General features: G+C 41.9%; 1 protein-coding gene across 2 annotated transcripts; it reads left to right on the forward strand.

Annotated features, from left to right (window-relative positions):
* The first annotated feature begins 20,194 nt into the window (after nt 1–20,194).
* LOC122027411 (nucleobase-ascorbate transporter 3-like) lies at nt 20,195–23,608 on the forward strand. 2 transcript variants are annotated; one of them, XM_042586359.1, is made up of 14 exons: nt 20,195–20,554; nt 20,896–20,993; nt 21,097–21,273; nt 21,346–21,464; nt 21,540–21,615; nt 21,705–21,773; nt 21,862–22,046; nt 22,115–22,211; nt 22,293–22,379; nt 22,446–22,504; nt 22,576–22,667; nt 22,748–22,825; nt 22,915–23,075; nt 23,156–23,608. In XM_042586359.1, the coding sequence occupies exons 1-14, from the start codon at nt 20,371–20,373 to the stop codon at nt 23,369–23,371; spliced, it is 1,698 nt and encodes a 565-aa protein (XP_042442293.1). In that variant the 5' UTR covers nt 20,195–20,370; the 3' UTR covers nt 23,372–23,608. The 2 variants fall into 2 exon arrangements, with proteins under 2 accessions (XP_042442293.1, XP_042442294.1); XM_042586360.1 differs by having other exon boundaries at nt 20,197–20,554; nt 21,364–21,464.
* The last annotated feature ends 688 nt before the right edge of the window (nt 23,609–24,296 follow it).

Below are 24,296 nucleotides of genomic sequence, written 5' to 3' on the forward strand. Positions count from 1 at the left end.
CTTAAAATTTAAAATCTGACTTCTCAAATAAGTAGTTTTCCTTGGAGGGAAATATTGGTCAAGGAATTTTTGCTCTAACTCATCCCATGTTTTGATACTTTGAGACTTTAGAGAATTATACCATCTTTTTACAGCATCCTTCAGACTAAAAGGAAAAGCAAGCAGCTGAACAATATCAGATGAAACTTCTTCATATTTCAAAGTATAACAATATCTATAAAACTCCATCAAATGGGAATAAGGGTTCTCAATCTCCAATCCTCCAAACTGAGTTTTCTGAACCATGGAAACAAAAGATGGTTTGAGTATAAAATTTCTTGCTTGTATGTTAGGGTAAACAATTGCTCCCATTTGTTTTGCAGACTTCGGAGCTCCATAATCTCCTAGTGACTTGCACATCATGTTTAGATATTCTTGTTCTTCTATTTGCCTTTACAGAATTCTTCTTTTATGGAAAGTTCTGTCAATCTCAGGGTCAAAAGGAAAGAATTCCCCTGCAAAGTTAGATCTTCGCATACACAAGAACAAGATAACAAATGACAATTCAACAGGAAAAGAAGAAAAAATAAAAGAATCAAAAATGCAGAATTGAATTTGTACAAAAAGAATTAACAAGAAGTAAAAGTTATACAAGAAAGTAAAAACAGAAATCTAATGATTAGTTACAACTATGCAATATGAAAGGAAAACAAATGTTATGTTTAGTCTAACTCAATTGATAATTCCTAATGTTATAGCGCAGTCCCCGGCAACGGCGCCAAAAACTTGTTACGCTCCGCAAGTGTACGGAAATGTCGCAAGTAATATAAAAGATTATCGTATCCACAGGGACTGGAATAAGCACTAGAAATGCCTCAATGCGAATTAGCTAAACAACTATCCAATTGTTTCAAATGCAAAGTGAAGGTAAACAAATCTAATATTAAAGATCAACAAACAAGAGTTTAGTGTTTTGGGTTATGATAAGGGGAGATTCTAGGAGTTTCGGTTTCTTTGTAAGATTTCTTGAATGTAAATGGTTCACCAATTCTTATCCCTCAATTGCCAAATACTTGTAGAAAGTTGCCGGTTCTCTCTTGCAATAGATAACCGGCTAAGGACTGAGAAATGTATCTAAATATGATCAATTAGACGTGAACCTCGTTGTCCTTACACAAGCGCACCTATTACTATGCCTTCCTCGGATATCAACATAGAAGCCCACAACTTATTAATCTATCAAGATACAAGAAACTAATCACAAGATCCATCCTACTCTCTTGGATATTCCTATTTCCTCTTCAAGATTATCTCTCAAACGTCCTTACACGGGCTTGCACCTGTCACGTGGATCCCTCGGATGATCGAGTGAGAGTTTATCTTTACTAAGTCCACAAGAAATCCAAACAATCAATCAAGAATGAGAATTAAGCACAAATCACCATTAATCATTCAAGATCTAATTGATACAAGCAAGACAATGTCATTGAAACAAGAAATTGGCAAATCCATAAGAGATTACATCAATCCATCATACAAATACTCCCTTAATCCTAGAATACAAGGTCTACTCCATGAATCGAGGAAGAATACCCGAAGAAATAAAGATTACAAGTATTTCTTAAATCCCCAATCCAAGAAACCAAGAAAAGGGGGAAAGAGAAAACTTATCTACGAAGAAGTCTCGTCTTCGGATCCAATCCTCGCTCCGAAGTCGAAATCGTCAAGAACTCCCCTCGAATCGCCCAGAAATCCTCCCAAGAATGGGAGGATACCACCAAATCTTGCCTTCTCCCAAAAGGGAAGAGATCCCCTTTCAATTCATGAAGGAGGGTTTAAATAGAGGAGGAAATCGGGCGCCACACGGCCCCATGACACGGCCGTGTGAGATTCACACGGCCATGTCCAGTTCCTTCTCTGCCAACACTGCAGTGTGACTCACACGGCCAGGTCCTCTTCTCTGGAAATGCTACACGGTCGTGTGGTGCACACGGCCACCAAGCCTCACACGGCCGTGTAGATCTACACCGCCATGTAAGGCATCTGCTCTAATTTCTTCAAATCAAGACACGGCCGTGTGAGATTCACACGGCCATGTCTTCTTCCCTTCCTGTTAAAACTACACGGCCGTGTGTGGTACACGGCCTGATGCTCTCTCCCTTCAATTCCTTCCAAGCTTGTCCGAGGACGCATAATCTTCACCAATTTCGACTCCTATGTACAGAAAATGCACAAAAAGCATATCTCCGAACAAAAAGGGTAAATATGCTAAAAGGAAAGCTGAAAGTATAAAAATGCATAGATCAAGCATGCTCAAAGTATGTAAATGTGCGTAAAAACATGCATAAAAGAGTATATAATCTACGCACATCACCTGCACACTTAGACACAAGGATCAAAATACAGCAAGACTTAACTTTAACTTAGTTGACCACATCAAAACTATCACGGGGTACTTATCCTTTGTCATTATACCGCATAGTTACCAACTTCAAAAGAAGTGTGGTAGTCTTGACCTTTTCGTTTGCTACGAAATGATCTACTAATGGCTAAGGAAACTCCTAGTATCCTCTTCGTCAATTATGAAACCTTTAAGATGTGCTGGTATGGAAAGCCTCATGATACTTAAACACATGCGATTTGATCTCTCCCACTGCTAAAATTCATCTCTATGCTCTATAGTGCTAGCACTGATCAGAGGTACAAGCGATCGTTCTTTATTGCATAGTTTAAGTTCATGCAGCCTAAGACTATGATAACATATTTTTCCACTCAAAAATTTTTGAACAAATTAGTATAGGGATGTTATTAAGACTGGTAGTTATTAATTGTACTGAAATTAAATAGAAAAATTTATTTAAACTTATAATTTAATTAAAGCCAAGAATATGAATAAAATTATACAAATAAAATAAATTTTAAATGCATATAAATGAGCTCTTTATGAAATACCAAATACAATATTGCATTTTACTTTGTGAACTAAAATATAATTTATTAGCGGCAGATATAACTCAAACTTTAATTTGTCACATAATGTATCTTTCTTTGAGCCGATCCATTGTACGTATAATATGATACTTTATATGAGTTATATTTTAGTTCATAGCTCACAATAACCTTAATTACTTAGTCACATAATATGTCTTCCTTTGGGCCGACATATTTTGTCCATGATCTGAACAAAATAATATTTTTGTTCTATAGTTATAAGGTACCTTATGCATATATCTAGCATAAAAGTAACCTTCCATTAGGCTGATTACTTTTATCATAGATATACGTCTACCAATACAAAATATACTAAACCTACCTAAGATATATTCCTTTGAGCCTACATATTAGTTCAAAGTGATGTGTAGATAAACCCAATAAAATTAAAGAAGCTTTATTTGAATAAAAATTACTTAATCAATCTTAATAATATAAAATTTAACTTATTAATCAATTCATACCTTATGATAATTAATTGATATGATCCAATTAATTTTTTCAATTGATGTGAAAGTGACTATATAATTATATATATAGAACTTATTTAGGAGCTAAAATTTCTTTTATGTTCTACAATTAAATAGCATTACTGAATACGATTTAATTATTGATGCATTAAAAATAATAAAAATAATAAATATATAAATATTTAATGCATATTTTTCATTCTTTGTACCGTTTCACGTTGAAAGGGTGTAATGATTTTTTTTTAAAAAAAAAATGCATTCACATGCATGAAAAATTGTTTCATGCATAACAGTACATGAATATACTGTTTCACTGAGAAATCGTTTAATCGATTATCAGAAAATTTTATGGATTTAAAAATAATTAAAAAACTTAATCGATTAAAAATTAACATAATCGAATCTCAATCAATTGATTTCATTAATTTTATCAATCGATTGAGTTGAACGATTTAATCAATTTTATCACGATTTTTAACTATAAATCAATTGAAATGCAATCCTAATTGATTGAATTCATGATAATCGATCCCAATTAATTTTATCATCATTGCAAGCTGTCAATTGATTAACACAATTGATTAGTAGTATCGAATCGATTAACTTTATTGATTAAAATTAATATTGTATTTGATTCCGTCGTCCCAATCGATTGCCAAACTAATGAAATTGATTAGGGTCAACTAATCGATTAAGTCAATGGATTCCGTATCATTCGATTCGTAATTTTAGACTTGGTAATTAATTGTCTGACTAAGGCAATCGATTACACCATCGTGACTTGACCTAAAATTAGATCAAATGTTGTGATTTTCATTGAAGAAGCGATGGTTCGCTCGTTGTTTTTCATGTTCTTCACAAAAATGCCAAAAACTTAAAAACTCAAGACTTTCCTAGGTTTTCTATTACAATGATTAAATTGCTAAAATAAAAGATCGACGAAAATTTTTAACTTTAATCCATAAAATTTGAAGAAACAGAATCTTGGCTCTGATACCAATTGATAGAATTTGAGTTTTCTCCTAATTGCATGAATTCTAGAAATGAAATAAGAACTCGAATCAAGAAAACACAAGACATGATTTAATTTTATCGAAAACATGACATAATATATAAGTATAAAAAAACAAAGGAAATTATCGTAACCTTGTCAATTATTATGAAGCTACGCGATCAGAAATTGATCCCTATGATCGAAGTTATATACTCTATAACATAGGACTTACACACACCAGCAACGAGATCATACAAGGGCTTTGAAATATTATTTATGAGCACTAGAACGAAACTCATTCTTACCATAGGCTTTTAATAATATGGTCGTGATCTGTCATTACGTGCGACTATCTCTACTATAGAAAGAAGAAAAAAAACCAATTAATTAGTCATCTCAGAGATCCTGAGGAAGAGGAAGAAGAAAAAGCGAAAGCAAATAGAGAAGATTTTCTAAAAAATTTAGGGGTGACGACATGGAAAAAATTCTAGTCAATGGGAAATAAAAAATTAGATTTCTTAAACCCTTGGAACCTCCTTTTATATATATATATATATATATAATTTACCATTAAACCCATTAATTAAAGATAATAACTAACACTTATCTCAATGGTAACGTGAAGCAAGTTCACGAATCCAGGCCCCCCTGCCGTCCTCTACCTTGTCATCGACGTCCACACTCACCGTCGCCTCGTCCCTTCCGCCAGCGACCTTCACACTATCTGCTCTGTCACCGTGGTTGAAGGCAAGGATAGCAGCAGCTATCGATGATTCTCCAAATCATATTCCGTCGGGCGTCGGTTCCTCCTCGTTGTCGTAACCCAACCTCCGTCGATTCCTCAACGTGAGGTGATGAAGCCGGACGTGAGCATCGAGACGGGATCCATTATCTGGGGGGCGATGCTCTCGGTAGGCGTCTTGACTCCCCACTCACGGCTGCGGTCGTGCGTGGCTACGCTGGGCCAACGTACCAGGATCAACCTCTCCTCCATCAGCTATGGGAGATTGGCAGCTTCCACTTCAAGTTCATGCTTGGAGGTTCGCCACCCAACCCCTGGGAGGATTCCCAGTCCTGTCGCAAGATCGTCGTTGTCATAGGTCACTGCTTTCCTTTTTTCTATTGCTTGCAATTTTCTATTTCACAACTTTGATTTTCTTGCATGCATAAGAAAATTATAAGGAAAGTAGCAGAGACACACTATTAGGAGCAATTCTACCGGTTTATGAGATTTTTGGGCGATGACTCATTTTATAACAAAGTAAAGGATGGAGCAATCAGTTACCAAGGTGAATAGTGGGAGGTTCTTGGTCTACATGAATCTGATAATATCAAAGAAAGAGTGGCAGGCCAGAGGGCTACTGTTATTGAGGCCAAATTTCAAGACGGTGTGCCGGAGGGAGGAAGAAATTCAGAAAACGCAACAGAATCTCAGCATGGACCCGACATTATATTGGAGATTTGTTAACACCCACATCAAGGTTCTCATGAGGTACAGCTACCTCTTGATGATCAGTCTGTCAAAATGAATTTATTTTATTGGAAGAAAATCTTCTTCAGTCGCAACAACATGTACATCATTTCGACAACCAACTAGAATATTATTGAATGGTTCATACATTTTATATGGGAGGAAGAATGATGTTACTTCCTCATTTAGATGTATCCTAACTATGGATTCACCACATGATCTTGTTAGCCAGAAGGGTGATAGTTTAAAGCTCAAGGGTCATTTGGTTTCGTATATTTGGTTCCTACTATGGCAGGCTCAGAAACTTCACCAGTAGCTACTTGTTCTATCATCACAAACTTCAAATTCACATTATGAATTTTCTAATTTTATATTTCTATCTTTTAATTTCTGTGGATACCTTCAGAATTTTACAGGCTAAGTACTTATATTTCTCTTAGATATCAAGAAATTATCCGAACATTACAAAGTCAAACTTAGAGCTCCAATGCAAAGTTTTTAAAGAGGTTTGTAAAATGAAAAGCTAAATAAAAAAATTCTAACCATTGTAAATGTAAGGTTTGAAGTTTGTTGTTAAAGAGTAGTAGTGAAATTTCAAAACTACTTTTTTGTGTTGAAATTGATGTAATATGCATGTAGTCATACAATTACATATTATAAAATAGAGCACACAAAAATCATTTAAAGCTCTAACTATTGGAGATGTTTCAATACGTTTTTAGAATGTTGATGTGGCATATTGAGATCATAAAAAAAACTTTTGTAAAACTCTAACTATTGGAGATGCCCTTAGTCTTCTATTATTTTCTCTCTGACTTCACAAATAGTCGAGAGTCGTGAAATCAAGCTTATTAATCTCTCCCTGACTCTATGGACATTCCGAAGTAAAAGGATTGAGTTATTCTCTTTCTGACTCCATGGGTGTTTGGGAGTCGTGAAAAAACATATTATTCTTCTTTTTGACTCCATATGTATTCGGGAGTCAAGATACCGAGCTATTCTCTCTCTGACTCCACAGGTATTCAAGAGTCATGAGATCGAGTTTATTATCATTTCTCGAACTCTACGAGCATTCGAGAGTCAAGGGATCGAACTTCTTACTCTCTCCCAACTCGGACATATATAGTTGTGGATCGAGTTATTTTTCTCCTGACTAGAATATAGTCATGGATAGAGCTATTTTTTTCCCAGACTTGGATATAGTCATGGATCGAGCTATTTCTCTCCCGACTTAGATATGGTCACAAATCGAGTTATTTTCTCTCGACTTGGATATTCTCGTGGATCAACATTACTCTCCCTAATCGGGCATAGTCGTAGATCAACATTTCTCTCCTGATTCTGGCATAATTGTGGATTAAGCTATTTCTCTCTAGACTCACTTGGATATAGTCGTGGATAATTATTTCTCTCCCGACTCGGATATAGTTGTGGATTGAACTATTCTTTCTAGACTCAAACATAGTCGCAGATCGAGCTATTTCTCTCTCTACTGAGATATAATTATAGATCGAGCTATTTTCTTTCGATTCGGACATAGTCGTGGATCGACCAATTTAGCTACCGACTCAGAGCTAGTCACAAATCGAGCATATATTCCCTCTATCTTGAATAGATGACATCCATTGACATTTCTCTCTTGAGTCAAACATAGTCATAGATTGAACATCTATCCCCTCTATCTCGGACAAATGTCGCTCATCGATATATCTCTTCTGACTCAGGCATAGTCATGAATCGAGCATCTATTCCCTCTATCTTACACATATGGCATCCATCCACATTTCTCTTTTGACTAAAACATAGCCTTGGATCGAGTTATTTCTCTACCGATTCAAACCTAGTCATGGATCGAGCATCTATTCTCTATGTTTCGGACAGATGGCATCCATCGACATTTCTCTCCTGAATCAGACATAGTCACAGATTGAACGTGTATTCCCCCCTGTCTTGGACAGATGTCATCCATTGACATATCGCTCTCGACTCGCCTATAGTCATGGATCGAACATTTTTTCCCTTTTTTCAAATGGATAACATCATCAACATTTCTCTCTTGATTCGGACATAGTCGCGGATAGAGCTATTTCTCTCCCAACTCTGACATAGTCACAGATCAAACATCTATCCCCTCTATCTCGAACAAATGACGTCCATCAACATCGACTCTAACTCCCTTGGTCTTGGACCAAAGCATCCATTAACTTTAGCTCCCTTGATCTCAGATAAAGGCATCCACCAACTCTAGCTCCCTGTGTCTCGAACCAAGGCGTGCATCAACTCTAACTCCCTATCTCGGACATGCATCCACTGACTCTAACTCCCTTGGTCTCGAACCAAGGCGTTCACCGACTCTAACTCCCTTGGTCTCACACCAAGGCATCCATCGATTCTAACTCCCTTGGTCTCAGATTAAGGCGTCCATCGGCATAAAGGCATCCATTGACTCTAACTCTCTTGGTTTCAGTCCAAGCGTCCATCAACTCTAACTCTCTATCTCAGACAGGCGTCCACGGACTCTAACTTCCTCAGTCTTGAACCAAGGCGTCCACCGACTCTAACTACCTTGGTCTTGGACCAAGGTGTCCATCGGCATAACTCCCTTGGTCTCGAACCAAGGCATCCATCGGCTTAACTCCCTATCTCGAATAGAGCTAATAGTCATCATTTCATCTCCTTTGCTTTCGGCAGAGTCACAGGTTTAATATGTCCTTCTCATTTCTAATGAAGTCATATTGCTACTTGTCATCCATAGTGGAGGACTTGTCCAATCCAGTCAAATCTTCATATCTTTTCAACTTGCAATTGTCCAGTCAGTCAGACTATGCCTCATTTGAATAGATTTGAGTGGGATACTTGTGATATGGAGGTAAAGTAAGGGTCCACATATGGCTAGTCTTTGACTCGGTCAACCTAGAATCCAAAGTCGAACCGATGAGCTAAGCACTCCAACTCCCGATCTACCAACCTACCATATGTCAAAGTCATCTTGGCTACTACAAGTCAATTCAAGTTCCGACCGACCGACCGACTGAGTTCCATTAACTTGATTCAGTCCAGTGCATGTAGACAGGGGTCATGATCCACACTAGTCCGCTATCTCTTCGCCACCTCTCTAAGACATATAGAGCCATGATCCCTACTCGTCTACTATCTCTTCCCCACCTCTCCATGCATGATCTCTACAGGTATATGCTCCGTGCAAAGAGGGTTGAAACCAAGCTTGAACCTGAGGTGAGGGCGAAGAGGTGCTTGCCTCAAGTCCACTTCCTAGAGGGGCCCAAAATTTTATAATTTATTATGCCATTTAATATTAAAATTTTAGTTTGAACAAAACAGAGTTCACGAAGAAACATTGAGATATAATGGCAAGTCAAATATTGATAAAGATAATCTGTATATAGAGTTATCAATCTTTAAACAATCTTTATTTATGAAAGCAAAAAGAACCATATATGTTTTGAATTATTTAAAAAATACTCATGTTGCCTACATAATTTTATTGTTTATAACAGTTATAATGACATATGCAAAAAGAATATTTTTCAAGTTGAAGTTGATTAATATGTTCGATCAACCATATTATAAAAAAGATTAAATGGATTAGTGATATTGTCTATTGTAAAGAAAATAGTTGAATATCTTAATTATACAAGTTTAATTGATATTTTTGCAGCCAAAATAATAAAATGTGTTGTATTCAAATGATTATTGGTAATATTTATCTTTTTATTTGATTATATTTTGTAATATTAAATGTTATTTAACTTCATATTTTACTTTACATGTTGCAGCCTTTTTAAAAATGACAGTAATATGTATTATACTTTTATAGCTAAAACGGAAGTAATACGTATTGTATTAAATAATTACTGATAATATTTAAAAATTTTAAATTATATTCAGAATATTTATGTTATTCAACTTAATTTTTTTAATTATATTCAAAATATTTATATTATTCAACTTTTTATTTTACTGTATGATACGGATATGTCTTGATGACAAAGTAGTAATTAGGAGGGCGAGGAGGGATAATTTGGTCATTCCACTGTGTAGGGCATTAAGTAGAAGGAAGTGGGACTGTTGGAGGGGGAGGTTCGTGTTTTTGCTTCGCCGCCGCCACAGGAACCAAGTGGAAGCCTTCTTCTTCCCTCCCATGCTCCTCGCCGGCGTTGACATCTGTCGTCGGTCGCCACCTCTTTTCCTCTCCCTCTCCTCCTCGAGACGCCATCACTGGATCAACTCGCCGCCGCTCCCTCTCTCTTTTGCTTCTCCGATTTGGCCAACCGCCGCTGCTCTGCTCTCCCACTCCTCCGATCGGCAGATGTCGCCAACTGCCTTCTCCTTTCTTCTCTGCTGCGACGACGAACCGAGGGGGTTGGCTTGGTTTGTGGAGGTCTTCCGCCGCCAATAAGAAGATCTTCTTCCTCGGCCTCCGGCCGGCAGATGCCGTCAGCACCATCGAGAGACAGCCACCGTCGGCAGTCGCCACTGAGCTGCCAATGGGGGGTCAAACCTGCTCCCAACCCTTCTATGCCTCACGCCATTGCCGCCGCCACAAGGTGGTAGCCTCTCCTGCTCCGATCCTCCTTCATCCTCATTTCCTCGTCGCCCACCATGGCAGCATTCCGACCACTGCCACTGCCATGAGCCGCTCATAGTCCTCGCCGCGGGTCAGGCCACTATCACGCGTTTCGTCTCCTGCTCCTTTGGCACGTTGGCATTTGTAGATAGCGAGCGTCGGCAGACATTTTCCACATTGAGCCGGCCTTGCTAGCGACCTCCATCAGCGATCTGGGGCAAAACCTCCGTTGCCGGTATGGATCTGCCAAAGTCATACGCTTTTGGCATTGGTCAGCCCTTTTAGCTTTCATGGTTGCGCACTCCCTTAGTGCTCCGGGCCTTTACTGTGGATTGGGCCTCCGAGCCCTCATTGCTATTGTGTGTCGATCTGATTTGTCATGTCTAGACCTCGTGCCGTTACTACTACTTGACCCGTGTGATGTTTTATGTCCCGGCTTGTGTGTCGATATTTGTATCCTGGCCTGCACGCCGATATTTGTATCCCGGCCTGCGTGCCGACATACGTGTAGAGGTCACATCTAGTTTTGTGTCGCCGCTTCCGGCTCCGTGACGCGTCTGGCATAGCTTCATCAGATCCAGCTCTTCATCCGGCTTATCCATCTATGCTTCCGGGTCACAACAACTCGAGCAGCGTCCCATCCGAGGGCGCCCCCCTGGGCCAGGGTACATTCCCGTACTCACTCTCCCTTCATTTGATTATTCTAGTATTAGTCTGGTACTTATATATTCGTTCGATCTGCCTCGAGTCTCGAGGTACCAGAGACCGGGGGGACCCGGTCCCTGGTTGCAGGTAGTGTTGACCAGAGGACTTTTGACGACTTGGTCAACACAAAAGTCATCTCAGCACACCCCCTCCGGGACGTCGCGGTTCGGTCAACATTTCATCCACCTCACCCGGCGGCCCATCTGACTCAGATTCTGGCGTCATCTGTGGGAATCTTCTCCATCTATTCTGGAACGTGAAGATGGACAACGTCGGGAGGTTCTCTGCTATTATCACAGTCCCGGAGGATCCTGACAAACATATTATCTTCTACCCTCACTCCACGGGTATTCGGGAGTCGAGGGATTGAGTTCGAGCTTCAGCTGGCTGACAGGTTAGCTTTTCGATTATATTTTTTTCCTAACTCCACGGGTATTTGGGAGTCAAGGGATCGAGATAAACCCTTAGCCTGTTGCCACTGCTCCCTGATCAGGTACGTTACATGCTTTGCTTTCATTTTACGGTTATAAGAGTTGCTATAGCTCCCTGATAAGAGAGTAAGATCCTAGTTCCTTGATCAAAGACTGCCTTCGATTTTTGATCGGACATTAGGGGCTCAGCTCCCCGATCAAACATTAGGGACACAACTCCCCGCTCATACACTAGGGACACAGCTCCCCGATCATTGACTCGTAGTACAACTTCCCGATCAGGATCTAGGGGCCTTGCTCTTTGATTACAGGCTAGGGGCCTTACTCTCCAATTAGGGATCAAGGGCTCAACTCCCCGATCAGGTACGTTACATGTTTTGCTTCCTTTTTACGATTATAAGAGCTGTTATAGCTCCCTGATAAGAGAGTAAGATCCTAGTTCCTTGATCAAAGACTAGGGCCTTCAATTTTTGATCGGACACTAGGGGCCCAACTCCCCGCTCATACACTAGGGATACAGCTCCCCGATCATTGACTTGCAGTACAACTTCCCAATCAGGATGTAGGGGTCTCACTCTTTGATTACAGGCTAGGGGCCTTACTCTCCAATTAGGGATCAAGAGATCAACTCCCCGATCAGGTGTGTTATAGGCTCTACACCCTTCAAAATGAGGCTCTGCATCCTCTTACTGCTACAGGCTTTGCACCCTTCACCATGAGGCACTACATCCTCTTACTGCGACAGGTTCTGCACCCTTCACCATGAGGCTTTGCATCCTCTTACTGCTACAGGCTCTGCATCCTCCTACTACTATAGGCACTTCGTTTTATTATTACTATATGCTCTGCATCCTCCACCTGTTTTGCAGCCTCTTACGTCTACAGACCCTTCTCCCTTCACCTACGGCGCTCTGCTTCATTCTCTTGCTACGGACTCTACTCCCTTATATTGCTATGGGCTTCACTCCTTTTGACGGTCAGGGCTCGGATTATCCTCTCTCGGACTCCGCAAACATTTGGGAGTAACGGGATCGACACTATTTCTCTCCCTAACTTCACGGGCATTTTAGAGTTGAGGGATCGAGACAGATCCTCATCTGGTCGACATCACTCCGTGATGAGGTATGATAAAGGTTCTTCTCCCTCGTATTGCTACGGGCTCCGCTTCTATGGATGTTAAGGCTTTCCCTCCCCCATTCGGGGTTGAGCTATCGCCATTGGTCTCAAACAAGAGTATCACCACCGGTCTCAGATCGGAGCATCGATAATGATCTCTCGGTCGGTCTTCTAGACCAATTCACGGTCAGACCTCCAGATTGCTTCCTGGTTAGGTTTTCAGATCAAGTTCTGGTCAGACCTCCAGATTAATTCCTAGTCAGGTCTCCAGATCAAGTTCTGGTCAGACCTCTAGATCAATTTCTGGTCAAGTCTCCAGATCAAGTATTGGTCAGGCCTCCAAATCACCTCTCGGTCGGGATTCCAAACTCTCGTCCTAGTGCGAGTTATAAATGAAATTGCTCTCATGTCCAACGACCTCTCGGTCGGGATTCCAGACTCTCGCCTCATGGCGAGTTATAAGTGAACATGCTCTCACGCCTCCAGACTCTGGCCCTAGTGCGAGTTATAAGTGAGCATACTCTCACGCCTCCAGACTCTCGCCCCAGTGCGAGTTTTAAGTGAGCTTGCTCTCACGCCCAACGATCTCTCGGTCGGGATTCCAGACTCTCGCCCCATTGCGAGTTATAAGTGAGCTTGCTCTCACGCCCAACGACCTCTCGGTCGACCTCCAGACTTTCGCCCCAGTGCGAGTTATAAGTGAGCTTGCTCTCACGCCCAACGACCTCTTGACCGGGTTCCAGACTCTCGCTCCAGTGCGAGATATAAGTGAGCTTGCTCTCACGCCCAACGACCTCTCGATCGGGTTCCAGATTCTCACCCTAGTGCGAGTTATAAGTGATCTTTCTCTCACGCCCAACGACCTCTCGGTCGGGATTCCAGACTCTCACCTCAGTGCGAGTTATAAGTGAGCATGCTCTCATGTCCAACGACCTCTCGATCGGGATTCCAGACTCTCGCCCCAGTGCGAGTTATAAGTGAGCTTACTCTAACACCCAACGACCTCTCGGTCGGGATTTCAGACTCTCGCCCTAGTGCGAGTTATAAGTAAGTATGCTCTCATGCCCAACGACCTCTCGGTCGGGATTCTAGACTCTCGTCCTAGTGCGAGTTATAAGTGATCTTGCTCTCACGCCCAACGACCTCTCGGTCGGGTTCCAGACTCTCACCCCAGCGCGAATTATAAGTGAACATGCTCTCACCCCTAACGACCTCTCGGTCGGGATTCCAGACTCTCGTCCCAGTACGAGTTATAAGTGAGTTTGCTCTCACGCCCAACGACCTCTCGGTCAGGATTCCAGACTCTCGCCTCATGGCGAGTTATAAGCGAGCATGCTCTCGCGACCAACGACCTCCCGGTCAGGCTCTCATGCTCAACTACTAGTCAGTCGGGTTACTCCCTAGTCAGGGGCTCGCCTCACTCACTGCTCTGCTTGGCACTCATCACACTTGCTTCACTCATCGCTCTGCCCGGCACTCTCTATTCGTATTTTCGCTCACCACTGTTGCCCACTCAACACTCACTGCTTACTCGCTGCTCATTACACTCGGCCCACTTGTCGTTCTGCCCGACACTAATCATACTTGTTTCACCCATCGCTCTGCCCGACACTCATCATTCGCGTTTCGCTCACCGCTGTTGCTCGATCGGCACTTACTGCTCACTCGTCGCTCTGCCCGACACCCACCATTCGCTTCTCAATCACCGCATTGCCCGACACTCATCACATTAGCTCCACTTGTCGCTCTACCCGGCACTCATCGTTCGCAACTTGCTTCTCTGCCCGACACCCACCATTCGCGTCTCAATCACCGCTATGCTCAACACTCACCGCTCATGCCTCACTTGCCGCTTTACCCAGAACTCGTCCCTCGCATCTCACTCATCGCTTTGCCCCGCGTCTGGCGCTTGGTTGACATTTTCTCAGTTGCACGTTTGATATCGCTCGCCCATCATCTTTCGACCCGCTCAGCATTTTTCGATTGTCAGGTCGGCATTATTCGATTGCCCAATCACGATTTATTGACGCTCGATCAGTATTTTTCTCGATCGCGCTGATGGCTCTGCTGGCCCATCATTCTCTCTATTGTTTGGTCACAATTTATTGACACTCGGTCAGTATTTTTCTAGATCGCGCTCACGGCTCTGCTCGTCCATCATTCTCTCTATTGCTCAGTCGCAATTTATTAATGCTTGGTCAGTATTTTTATCGGTCGCACTCACGGCTCTGCTGGTCCATCATTCTCTCTATTACCCGATCGCGATTTATTGACGCTCGGTCAGTATTTTTCTCGATCGCGCTCACAGCTTTGCTCGTCCATCATTCTCTCTATTGCTCGGTCGCGATTTATTGACGCTTGGTCAGTATTTTTCTCAGTCACACTCATGGCTCTGCTCGTCCATCATTCTCTCTATCGCCCGGTCATGATTTACTATCGCTCGGTCGACATTTTTTCGATCGCTCGGTCGTGATTTATTGTCGCTCAATCACGCGCTCGACACCGTTCACCCATCGTCTTTTGACTCACTCGACATTCTCGATCAAGATTGGTTGACACTTTTCGATCGCTCAGAATTGATTTATTGTCGCTCAATCGTTTTACTCAGCATCTCTTGATCGTTCGCTCGATATCGCTCGACATTCTCCAGATCGCTCTTTCGACACTCGCTCGGTATTGCTTTTGTCATTCAGTCGGCACTTATTCTTTTCGTTGCTCTGTCGAGCGCTCTCCGTTTGTAGCTACTCGTTTGACGTTATAAAACAAACCTAGTGATATGAGTTTACATTCAATAGCAATTCTGTTTTACGTTGGGCTTGATCTAGTCAGTCGGACTTGCGCCTCCTTCAACTAGACTTAAGGGGGAGACTTGTGATATGGATATGTCTTGATGGCAAAGTAGTAATTAGGAGGGGGAGGAGGGGTAATTTGGTCATTCCACTGTGTAGGGCATTAAGGAGAAGGAAGTGGGACTGTTGGAGGGGGAGGTTTGTGTTTTGCTTCGTCGCCGCCAACAGGAACCAAGTGAAAGCCTTCCTCTTCCCTCCCATGCTCCTCGTCGGCGCTGACACCTGCCGCCAGCCGCCACCTCTTTTCCTCTCCCTTTCCTCCTCATGACGCCATCACTGGACTGACTCGCCGCCGCTCCCTCTCTCTTTTGCTTCTCCGCTTTGACCAACCACCGCTGCTCTACTCTCCCACTCCTCCGATTGGCAGATGCCGCCAGCTGCCTTCTCCTTTCTTCTCTGCTGCGACGATGAATCGAGGGGGCTGGCTTGGTTCGTGGAGGTCTTCCGCCGCCAAGAAGAAGATCTTCTTCCTCGGCCTCCGGCCAGCAGATGCCGTCAGCACCATCGAGAGACAGCCGTCGTCGGCAGTCGCCTCCGAGTTGCCAATGGGAGGTCAGACCTGCTCCCATCCCTTCTCTACCTCACGCCATTGCCGCCGCCACGAGGTGGTAGCCTCTCCAGCTCCTCCTTCATCCTCATTGTCTCGTCGCCCACCGTGGCAGCATTCCGGCCACTGCCACTGCCATGAGCCGCTCATAGTCCTCGCCGTGGGTCAGGCCACTATCACGCGTTTCATCTCCTGCTCCTTTGGCACGTTGGCATTTGTAGACAGCGAGCGTCGGCAGGCATTTTCCACATTGAGCCGGCCTTGCTAGCGACCTCCATCAGCGATCTGGGGCAGAACCTCTGTTTCCGTTACAGATCTGCCAAAGTCGTACGCTTTCGGCATTGGTCAACCCTTTTAGCTTTCATGGTTGGGCACTCCCTTAGTGCTCGGGGCCTTTACTGTGGATTGGGCCTCCGAGCCCTCATTGCTATTGTGTGCCGATCTGATTTGTCATGTCTAGACCTCGTGTCGTTACTACTACTTGACCCGTGTGATGTTTTATGTCCCGGCTTGTGTGTTGATATTTGTATCCTGGCCTGCACGCCGATATTTGTATCCCGGCCTGCGTGCCGATGTCTTATCCTGACTTGCGTGTCGAGGTCGTATCTGATTTTGTGCCACCATTTCTTGCTCCGTGACGCATCCAACTCAGCTTCATCAGATCCATCTCTTCATCTAGCTTATCCATCTATGCTTCCGGGTCACGACAACTCGAGCAGCGTCCCATCCGAGGGCGCCCCGGGGCCAGGGTACGTTCCCGTACTCACTCTCCTTTCATTTGATTATTCTAGTATTAGTCTGGTACTTATATATTCGTTAGATCTGCCTCGAGACTCGGGGTACTAGAGACCGGGGCAACCTGATCGCTGGCTGCAGGTAGCGTTGACTAGAAGACTTTTGACGACTTGGTCAACACATAAGCCATCTCAGCATACCCCCCTCCGGGTCGTCGCGGTTCGGTCAACATTTCATCCACCTCACCCGGCAGTCCATCTGATTCAGATTTCGGACAGGATCACTATACATTTTGCAGGTTCACTAAAAAAATTTGATCACATATGGAAAGGAGGATCATATTTTGACGTATGGATAATTTTTTAAGCTAAAATGGTAGTAAGACATTGTAAGGGGGTCATCTTTATTGAAGCTTAACTCAGGCCATCAAAATATCAGGCACAACATTGGTTGAAACTAACTCAACTTCTCGTAGTACTTTTTTCCTTCTATTATGGAAATACCATGATGACTTAGGCATCAAAGTAATTTCGCTAGGAACTCCTAGCGAATCCTTTGATGTTTGTTATTCTCCATAGGAATCGTCACACCATGAGAAGTAAGCAAAGAGAATGCTTCGACGTTATCACTCTTGAGTGCGAGGTGGATTCCTACTGCTGTATCACCTCTGTAAGATTTCTGTACCGCATCATATTTGATCTCGGACTGGATCAACAGTCTTGGATTTACTTATTGATCCTGTCTGAAAATTGGGAAGATGGCTAGCTGGGAAAGTGGCTGCTACGTTGACTGGATGTAGACCTCGTTTCGCTCTACAACACAAGAAATGTTAGTGGTGCTGAGTCAGGGAAGCGATCACCGGCGTTGGCTCTCCGATGCTCAAGTTAGTCACCATAAAGAGGGAAGAAGACGGAATAATAGTGAGCACAAGCGTGAATAGTGAATAATGCGTACCTCCGAAGGTGCATGATCCCCCCTTTATATGCCTCCCCAGCGGGCAATATGCATGCTCCTCGAGGCATAGATACATTCTCCAATTTGTCCTATGAAAGGACCTGTCAAGAAAGTGTCTCTGACACCATACCTTAACAGGGCATGCATATCCCTAATAAGACGGTAGAAACTTCTGTCGTACGATCTACCTGTTGACCATGCCTTGTGTCAGCGACACTATCTCCAAGAAGCATATTAAGAGATACATCAATATCCCTCTGCTCGGTCGAGCGGGATAGCCGCTCGGCTGGGAACTCCTCTATTCGGTCAAACTCGGTTGCTTTTCCCTGTGATGACTCGATTCAGTAGTTTGTTTCCGTCCGACCGGACTAACGCTTTAGTCGTTCCAACATTCCTTTGCTCCGTGATGAGCATCTGATGATCTTAGCAGTACGGGCATTTTGTTTGGACTAGCCCTTTGCCGGTTGGACAGTTCATGTCCGATCGGCCACTGCAAGAGAACTCCACTCAACTCCACTTTGATGAGCCCGTTGGTTCTCTGACGTTGACCTTTTTGACTTTGGCTTCTATATTGACTGTTATCTCCGTTGTTTGATCCGCACTTGATGGACCCTCTTTATCACCACATCACTAATCATAAATCTTGGAACAAAGTCTCTATACTTTCTTATTGTTGGTCGTAGAACAATTTAAACAACTTTTAAAACTTACGACCAAGTTTTCAAAATACCTTGAGGGCAAAAAAACAAGAAACAGAAAACAACACCTTTAGGGCTTACAAATTGCATATAAAACAAGGTACGTAGTATAAGCGAACTGGATTTCAGATAGATGTTTATTTTTATTACTGCATTTTATCTTACTTAAAACTCAAAATTGCATACGTATAACCTAGTTATAGTATTGAATTAGGAGACTTAGCAACCGATTGCAATTGCTTAACTAATAAGTTTGTGCAATATATATATGGAATCCAAGCCCATCTAACACTTACAAAGAGATACAGACAAACCGATCGAAAGCAACCTGTCCAGTGGACTTAATTTTTGTAAATCTCTCATCCCTGGACTATAGTACAATGTAAGGATGTCTAATTAGCATCTAAATATTCATAGTTTAATTTTTAATTACGATGTATTTATAGTAATTTTTTTTAAATGAGACTCACAACTAAGAGATGTTGGACTTAATCATCTGTCATGAACACTTCCCAATTTATCCTGATGACTAATAAAATTTTTTTAAAAACCAAATCGATCACCCAGATTCAATAGTAGCTGAACTGGTTAATCATTTTTATTTGAGTAAGTCTCCCGCAAACTTTCTCAAAATAGCATCTTAAACAAACTGACAAAGTGCCCATGGCTGAACAATCAAGACTTGAAGAGGAGACTTCTTAAATGCTTTTGTACTCACACGAACTTCGGTTACAAAGGCAGATCAGGGCACCTATCAAACTCTGGCACTTAATGAGGGATTGAGGGTAGGCACTTGGCTGAAACAGAACTATTTATGGATCCAAATTCAATTCAAGACGACTGAAAGCATACACTGTAAGGTTTAAGCATCCACATGCTTTCTTCGATAATTTGCGTTTTAACCTTCTAGTTTTTATCAGTACTGCTAAATCGTCAGTAATACGACACCGTGACTTCACTGGAAATATTCCACGCCAAAATATTGCAATCGTCTGACGTCGAATTGCTTCAACAAACCTCTCACACTCGAAAGTTGCACACTGCACAAGAAAAGTTAAACAACTGATCAGTGAACTTCCTGGCAATTACTGAACAAGCCCTATATTATTATTATATACTGAATGATTCCCATCCTCTGACGTAAACTGCTGTATCTCTTTTCCCTACTTGCTACAAAAGATGGGTTGCACTGTGCAACAAATCCACAGAATCGCGGGAGTTAGGACTGGGCTTGAATGGTAGTAATCTCACGGAGATGGAACAGGTGGAGATATCTCTTGCCGACCTGATCGTACGTCTTCCTAAATATTATCTTATGTCTCCACCATGTTGCGTCCATGTGACTCTGGATGTGATCTCTGCTGCTATTTATGAGATCGACGTGGCCTACATGCCTCGTCGACTCCTCCTCATGATGATGCCCAGCAATGGATTGAAGTTGAATTAAAGAAAGATTCAAAGTCATGGCTCCGTCAACGAAGATGCATGAGCAGCATCCTTGGAAATCAAGCATACAGGGGACGTAAGTGCATGCACATGTTCCGGGCGGCACCGTCATTGAAGAGGAACACAGTCTTTGGTCTAAGCGTAGGGTGGGAATCCGAGAAGCTTATTAAAACCAGACTCAGTACAAGCCGCAGGGTTATTAAAATCGCAACTTGGTCAAATTATTTGATGATATTTGTAGTACTCAACCTTCCGACGACGACTCTGTTTCAGTGTTGATCCAAACAGGCCATCATCTGCCAACTTCCCATTTTTGTTTCCTTCTCGTTTCTTCTCCTTATTCTTCGTCGTCTTAAGTCAATAAACAATAGAAGGGAGGCAGCTGAGTCTGATCAGAGGATGGGAAGTGAGAAGGGAGCTGCAATGACCCACGGGTCTCCCCTGGCGCCGCCACCGGTGGTGGCTCCGCCCGCATCAGCACCGGTGCCGATTCATGTTGGGTTTGGGAACATCCACCAGAGTAACCCTCCTCTAGAGCAACTCCCCAATCTCCAGTTCTGCCTCCACTCAAACCCTTCTTGGCGTGAGCTCCGCTCCTCCTCCCTTCCACTTCTCTTCTTCTCGCGTTGTGAAAACTCTGTTTACATTCTTACTGTTTGTTGTCAAGGGGGCTTCAAGAAACCCTTTTTCCTTAAAAAAAAAACAAAAAGTTTAAAACTTCTCTTCGTGCAAGCATCTTTGCCATAAACATCAAAAAGAGCCTCTGTGTGCGTGTTAATTTGTTTGGTGTTTAGTTTTTGTCAATTGCTTTTTGATGTGATTAACACAGTTGCTTCTCTTTGCAACTTGCCTGTTTTAAATTCACTTTTATGATAAATCTCTCCTGATCATGCATTGATTCTGCTAATGGTTTGATTGTTGCAGCGGAAGCTGTGATGCTTGCTTTCCAACATTATGTCGTTATGCTGGGAACAATTGTCATGCTTGCTTCCTTCCTTGTCCCGCAAATGGGTGGAAACAATGTCTGACTCTTCCAACATATCGTCCTCCTTTGTTGTTAGAATTTGATCTCTCGCATAGATTTTAATTCAGGAACTGAACACCTTTCGTGATGATTTGGAGCAGGGTGATAAAGCACGTGTTATCCAAACACTTGTGTTCATGAGTGGAGTCAACACGCTTCTTCAGACATTGATTGGAACTCGCCTGCCCACAGTGATGAACTCTTCCTTCGTGTTCATCATTCCTGTAATGTCAATTATTAGAGACTTTGCTTCGCGGACCTACGATGATGAACACCAGGTAGATTGATAACATAAGTTCAGTTTTGAACATTCTGGAGTTTCAGAATTCTTTGCAAAATAGTTTCACTAGATTTTGGTGTTGCTGCAGAGGTTTATCCATACTATGAGAGCTATTCAAGGTTCATTGATGATATCCTCATTCACCAACATATTTCTTGGTTACACCTATACATGGGAAAGACTCTTCAGGTAGAAGTAGGGTAATTGTTCTTTATCAAATTGCATCTGAATGCTAAATTGTTCATCATAGAAATCCATTTTCAGATTCTGCAGTCCTGTAACTGTAGTTCCAGTGGTCTGTGTTGTGGGACTTGGGCTGTTTGAGCGAGGCTTCCCTCAGGTTTGCATAGATTTCTGATCAATCTCTCTCACGAGTTCAAATCCATTAGAAAACAAAATCTTTAAGTAACAACAGGTCCATCTGTTCAGGTAGGAAAATGTGTTGAAATCGGATTACCAGCATTGATATTGCTAATGCTGTTAATTACAGCACAACAGGTAAAGATTTCAAAGAGATATATAACAGTTGATATAAAATTATTTCCTTGAACAAATGCCATACTCGACTTCTTGTTACACTGTGCAGTACATACATCACAATCATATGAACACCTATTTTCTGCTGGAGAGGTTCTCCATAATTTTGTGTGTCAAAGTTGTATGGGCCTTTGCTGCTGTTCTTACGGCTGCCGGTGCATACAACCATGTCCCTGAGAAGACTAAACTTCATTGCCGAACCGATAGATCATACCTCATATCCTCTGCTCCATGGTAAATTTCAAACAAAATTGTTCTGTGCCATTTTCCTTAAGTGCCCACATTGACATTGATTGTCCTAGGATTAAGATTCCATACCCATTCCAGTGGGGGACGCCCATATTTGCTGCAAGTCATATATTTGGGATGATTGGTGCAGTGCTTGTGTCTGCCTGTGAGGTCAAATTCAATCGTCAAAATCCATTTTGATTCTTAAATTCAGTAATTTCTAATGAATGTCTTCACCCTTGCTTCACACAGTCTACTGGTGCACACTATGCAGCTGCTCGTTTAGCAGGCGCCACGCCGCCTCCTGCATATGTGCTTAGTCGAAGCGTCGGCCTTCAGGTTAGAGTGATTTTGGTGTAGTCGCTGCCATTTTGTTCCTTGAGAGTTATGCTTTTGTGTGGACAGGGTGTAGGTATGTTGCTTGAATCGATATTTGGTGCTGCAGCTGGTTCAACTGTATCTATGTAGGTGACCCTGCATTGGCCCTGTGACAAGCTTTTCATTTGATAATTGATTCTAATGGTTTGATTTGCAGTGAGAATGTGGGGCTTCTGGGATTGACACGAGTTGGAAGCCGGAGAGTTGTGCAAATATCGACCGGTTTTATGATCTTTTTCTCCATAATTGGTACAGATCACTAACTTCAGTATGGACAAGAACAAGCACAATTTAACACTGTGCCTGAATCCATATTCTCTACTTCTCAGGAAAATTTGGGGCTTTCTTCGCTTCAATTCCATTACCAATATTTGCAGCAATCTACTGCATTCTCTTTGGACTTGTTGGTAAGCTATGTACAGAAAGTGTCATTATTTCCTCCTTCCTTTCATTTTTTTCAACATCCTACTAAAAACTACCTGTTTCAATATTATAGCTGCGATTGGTATCTCATTCATTCAGTTTGCCAACAACAATTCCTTGAGGAACTTGTACATCTTAGGTGCTTCACTTTTTCTCGGTATTTCGGTACCGCAGTATTTCAATGAATTCACAGCTTCAGCTGGCCATGGACCTGCTAAAACAGATGCTGGATGGGTAAGTTGTTGCAATGTTCTTCGGTAGCAAAATAGGCCATTTCAATGATGGATGACAATGGATTTATTTTTGGTTTGCAGTTCAATGATATACTGAATTCAGTCTTCTCGTCAGCTCCGACAGTGGCTTTAATGGTAGCAATAGTTCTAGACAACAGGCTGGAGGCTAAGATTTCTTACTCAGACAGGGGTTTCTCATGGCTGAAACCCTTCAACAGGCATGATGCTAGAAATGAGGAATTCTACAGCTTCCCTATCAAAGTGCACGAATGGATACCGACCCGATTCATCGACTAACTTTCGCATCGTTAAGTCGAGTAAACTTTGACGTGTGTGTGTGCGGCGCATCAAGGAGGAACACTGTCTTCAATCTGGTGTGGATATGTATGTCGATCGATGCATTAATATTACTCGTTTGCTGCATGTCTGAAATGCTTCGGAATTCAGTAATCTGGAGCACTAACATTAATGTACAGAATGTTAGAGGCACTGCTATATATTTTAGCAATTTAAGCACTTCTATAATTTGGTTCACTTAATTTAGTAGATTTATTTAGTTGTCTCATGAGGTTATCATTTGATTCTGATATGAGATAAGTTAGTGATTATTCTACGGACTAATGTTAGATAGGTAGGAAAGGAAAAGCGTCAAAAATAAAAAAATCACCAATCTCTATTTTATAAAAAAAAATTTAAAATTTTTGTTATTAATAAAGGAAGATTTCTTATATAGGTGTTTATAAATAGAAATTTTAATATATGAAATTCAATTTCTATCTTATAAAAAAATCTTCCTAGAAAAGAAAAATTTATAACAGAAAGAAATTATCAAAATTAGACGTTTATATGGAGAAATTCTAACCCATAAATATCAAAAAAATAAAAAATATCCTAAATATTATAAAATAGGAATTACTAAAAATAATAAAAAAATATATATATATTTGAAGGCTTTGAAAAGGATCCAAGTGATGTTTTTTTAGCTCGAAACTTGGCGATTATGGGTTCTCATAACAAATATAAAATTTTAAATTCTACACGCTTAATCGCAAGCAAAGCCTGATTCCGAGTCCTGAGTCAAAAATTATGACCCTTTGAAATTTAAGAGCACATATTGGGTTGATCATGCATTAGTCACCTTAGGTTGAAAAGAACTCACCATCGAATTCATAATAGTCTCATCAGCATCCATCGAATAAGGAGTCAAGTGCTTTACATTAAA

The sequence above is a fragment of the Zingiber officinale genome, chromosome 10A, assembly GCF_018446385.1.
Source record: "Zingiber officinale cultivar Zhangliang chromosome 10A, Zo_v1.1, whole genome shotgun sequence".
Classification (NCBI taxonomy): Eukaryota; Viridiplantae; Streptophyta; class Magnoliopsida; order Zingiberales; family Zingiberaceae; genus Zingiber; species Zingiber officinale.